The 4583-nt window shown below is 45.8% G+C and overlaps 1 protein-coding gene across 1 annotated transcript in view; it reads left to right on the top strand.

The window, feature by feature from the left end:
* Positions 1-4193, top strand: part of LOC106814922 (spondin-1-like) — a 43638-nt gene extending 39445 nt beyond the window's left edge. Inside the window, exons 11-17 of the mRNA XM_014819307.1 lie at positions 247-336; positions 1481-1573; positions 1926-2016; positions 2302-2475; positions 2663-2748; positions 3014-3215; positions 3463-4193. Of these exons, the coding sequence (XP_014674793.1) occupies positions 247-336; positions 1481-1573; positions 1926-2016; positions 2302-2475; positions 2663-2748; positions 3014-3215; positions 3463-3638 (912 nt within the window). The 3' untranslated portion in view covers positions 3639-4193. The remainder of the gene's footprint in view (positions 1-246; positions 337-1480; positions 1574-1925; positions 2017-2301; positions 2476-2662; positions 2749-3013; positions 3216-3462) is intronic.
* Positions 4194-4583: the final 390 nt, after the last annotated feature.

Here is a 4583-nt window from a genome sequence, read left to right as displayed (position 1 = left end):
ATAATACGATATATATAATCGATATATACGGTATAATATTAACACTCGTTAAACACTCGTTGAACACACGTTTGCGTGGTTCAGCCATACAAGTACGCCGTGTGCGCACGTGCACCCGTTTTGCACGGCCCGTGTACGCGCACGCGCATGCGCATTTGGCATGTATTTACAATGCGGATTGCGCTTGGGGGCTGTAGCGAGCGAGAGCGCTAACCTAATTTGCGGCCGCGGCTTGACTTCCTGCAGGAGCTGGGGATGAAGATGTGCGAGGAGACGCTGATGGAGAAGGAGCTGTGCATGGGGGAATTCCCATCATGCGACATCGACCCGATGAAGGTACGCTGCGCATGCGCGCATACGATTAAACGCTATATATCTCCTATGATGATACGCGGATGTGTGTATGTGGGTATAAAGTCAAACAGTAGTTCTATATTGTGACTGTTTTCACCCAAAAGGTGGCACTATTGCATTCGCTGGCAGCGATGATTTTCCTATCTGGTTATGATCATTACCTTAATGATTAGACATCGTCTAATGCACATCCTTTGTTTACCAACCGCCGAGCGGCTGGATCGGAGCTGGTCCCAATATTAAGGCGGGAGCGGAATGTAAACAGAGAACGTCGTTTTGCACTAGAGGCAGATCCCAAGTGGTCGGGTGGAAATATAACTGAAAACCGTTTCTATTAAGCTTAGGCGTGTTGCGCTGCATTCGAAGAGAATGATCACAAACTGTGGTTTGCCTATCTGCAAACAGACGACGGAAATTTTACATTTTACCACAAAATCTATTTTATTCTCCCACCATCGCTTGAACGTGTTCAGTTCAAGCGGGATATCAATAAGCGCCAGCGGTCCTCCTTTTGTGTGAATGCCTTTAGAGCAAATAATTCGAAGCACAGATTGAAATTAAAGATGTGTGATTGTTGCGTTGTTCTGCCGAGTGCAGGAGGCGTGTGCTGTACACGATGTTGAAGCAAATTTCTCAACTTTATCGGCGCATATTGATCGCAAACAAAACGCAATCTTGAAATTTACAAAGCAATCGTAATCGAGCTTCTGGCACGATGTAATCATACGTTGTGTCATTATGATAAAGGGGTCCATCCGGTGCTGCTCGCTTCGGGGGGGGGGGTCATTGCTCTTGTCATTAGGAACCTAAATTGACCATAGTGACTCCAATGTCCCAATATGTATTATAGACTAATGACGTCTCCATGGCGGCCTATAGTTACAGACTCCTCAGACGACCGCATATCCCAGGACAGATTAGGTCAGGTGTACGGTTCAGTTAGACCTTGTTGCTATTGCAACAACTTGACACGGACCGCTGTGGTCACTGTGATTGCTGCAAAACAATGCCTGTCAGGGCGTTTTGAGTTGCTGCACTCCATCAGCACCGCGCAATATAAGAACGCTCATAGCTAAACACCACGCTATAATGATCAACGACGTAACCGAATGCTTCGTTCTTGCAGTGCAAGATCACACAGTGGTCGTACTGGTCGCCGTGCAGTGTCACATGCGGAGAAGGGGTTACGTTGAGGACCCGGACTTACTTCAACCCGGAGGCATGTATATATTATATACACGTGAAAACAGCGATACGCACGCAGCCAGACAAATGCGTGCCCGCGATGATTGGCACGTTAAATATTTTGGCGAACCGTTCTTTTTTAAATCATATCGTTACTGCGTAGCGATTTCTACGCTGATTTTAGTCGGATCAGTGTCGATTTAGCTTCAGACGTCGCCGATAATGATGATGCTAAATTAGACAGGACGGATCGCTATGCATACGGACTGCATAGTTTCGATTGCTATCTCGATCGGCTAGAAAACATGAGGCGGTATATTGTATCCGCACGCAGATGTGTTCTGCGCACTTTCGGACAGAATTAACGGTCGCATTTTCATTGACAGTTTGAGCAGATGTGTGAGTTGGAGATGATGCAAAAGGATGGATGCGTAGCTGATCAAGCCGCCTGCGTGATGGATCTCAGTCAGGCCGATGGTAGTAGCTACATGCATGCACCCATCCGAGCGCGCACAGACATATGCACACCAACAAAAAACGCAAAATTCCCCCTAAACCCAAAACCATGTCATATAAATGAAAAACTGAAAATTAGCCTGTGGCAATAAGAGGATGTGAGGGTAAGCGAATAGGCCTACAGGTAATTTAATTTCACGAACCTCTGGCATCACCATATTATGCTATTAGCTTACCCGAATCTGTGAACTAACCCAGGGTGTAGGCTTACCTTCAGCTGAGGCTAACCCTTTGCTACCATTACAGAAGTCTGCAACATGCCCCGGGATCCGGGTCCCTGCCGTGGCTTTTTCGCCCGCTGGCACTACGACCCCGAGGAGAGGCGCTGCGGTCGCTTCTGGTACGGTGGTTGCCGTGGAAACTCGAACAACTTCGAGACGTACGAAGAATGCCAGCAAATGTGCGAAATGACGCAGAATGGTGAGATAATCATAAGACCCCCCCCCCTTCGGTATGCGACTCCTAATATAATATTTCTGCTGGCCATTAGTGTTGCTGACGTTGCCGCGTCTTTCGAAAGCAGCTATGCCTCGCGCTTATACGACAAGCCGAAAGTTTTATCAAGTCTTCTACTAACGCTGTGACATCTTTAATGCTTCTTGAGCAGGTAACAGAGAGACCAGACCAGGCGAATCTTCTAATTCCCAACGTAGGAAAGTCACGTCAACTGCAGTACCAGCTGCTATTAGACAGGTATAAACTAACACAATTGAAAGAAATTGTCATATTCGTATTAGGGGGAATATGAACAGGTACCCCACAACACAATTTTAAGGGGAAAATCGAATGCTCACTAATATTTATGACTTACATATTTACGTTATTATTCTCCTATTACGTTACCCAATCCTCCAAGCAGTATAGTAATTATAGTAATATATCGACGTTAACTAAATACACACCATGTAGATTACGGAATGAGGGCGAGGGAGCAGTGCTAAATAATTAACTGTTTCAGTCGACCATTACGCCGCAACAGCCACTCGAAGAGGTAGACCAGGACTGCGTGTGGATATGGCTGGAATGGTCGCCATGTAGCGCCACCTGTGGGCGGGGATCGAGATCACGACAGAGAATGATCAAGTTGCAGGCGTCCGGCAACGGGCGGTCCTGCCCGACAAAGCTTGTACAGACTAGAAAATGTCGTCAACAGCGTTGCCGTAAGTAATGTTTGCATATGATGTACGCACGCATAATATATGGTACAATGTTGCATACTTAATTTGACAAATCGTACACAAAACTCGCATACATGCTTGTGTAATTATGCCAGGCAGTATTCTCGATATGGGTGTTTGTGGTGTGGACCTGTGCATATACCTGTAATACTGTACGGTATTTATTGACAAGTCGGCGAGCAATAATAAAAGATAATCAATCATCAATTATTCATTCGTTAATTGACAGCGATCGACTGCAAGATGACGGAGTGGTCTGAATGGTCTCGCTGCACCAAGTCCTGCGGACAGCACGGCATCACGCGGCGCACGCGCACTGAGCTACGGCAACCCCGCCGCGGTGGCGCCGCCTGTGGCGCTAGCGTTGAAAGGATATACTGCATGGATATGCCAGAGTGCCCCTAATATGTTTTTTACCTACCAGCGTTTCTCGGCTCTTCGGAATAGTTGTTTTCATACCTTCCGGTACAGATGATCCCACCTTTCCGTCTCTATTGCCCCCAGGAGAGAGGGTGACCCAAACAGAACAACCAAGCAAAGGGATGCGCCCACGCGATCCGTATATAGGAGCCGGGTTAATTCTTCGCGATTTTAGTAATTGTTTACAAATTGATCGTGAACTAAATACGTGTATTAGCCAGTTATAGGCATGTTTGTTGGTGCATTCTATTTAGAGTCTTGTATCACTTCGTATATTTTAGTAGACAGTTGCTTTTAACATACTGTCTACGTGCGTATAGCGATAGAGCGACCGATCATAACTGCGTGTGTATCTCAGTATATTTTGACAGGCATTATTCTATACAGGCGGCGTTGTATGAAGTCGAACACGAATTGTCTGGGAAGATACAGAACTACATTGTTTATTTTTTTGCGCGACAAGTCATAACTGATGAAACATATTATGTAGAAGTGTCAGTTTGGTTTGGCAATAAAACGGTATTGTATACTAAAATAATATATTCAGTATTTATGCTGTATTCATATCACATCATTCAACACTGGTGCCTCTAACTAACAGACGCACGCACGCACGCACGCACGCACACGTGTACAGCGCACATGCCCGCGTGTACGTTTGCTTGTCGTGGCTGTTACCGGGGACGCCAAAATACACACTCACAAGTATTTGCTTGCTTATGTTGCTGAAATTCTAATTGTTGCTTACGATGGCGGAGGTTGTCTTCGACGTACGACCCGCCAACTCAAAACTAGAATATTCCGGTGAATATAATTACAGTTATACTTTCTTCTGATATTGTTTACGTATTTTTTTAGTTATTTTTAACGCAGTGGACGCGTCCGGTCAGCGAGTTTTTAAACCGTAGGATGGCGACGCCAGATTGACGA

This window comes from Priapulus caudatus, unplaced genomic scaffold (assembly GCF_000485595.1).
Source record: "Priapulus caudatus unplaced genomic scaffold, Priapulus_caudatus-5.0.1 Scaffold27, whole genome shotgun sequence".
Classification (NCBI taxonomy): domain Eukaryota; kingdom Metazoa; phylum Priapulida; class Priapulimorpha; order Priapulimorphida; family Priapulidae; genus Priapulus; species Priapulus caudatus.
This window is presented reverse-complemented; position numbering and strand designations above follow the sequence as displayed.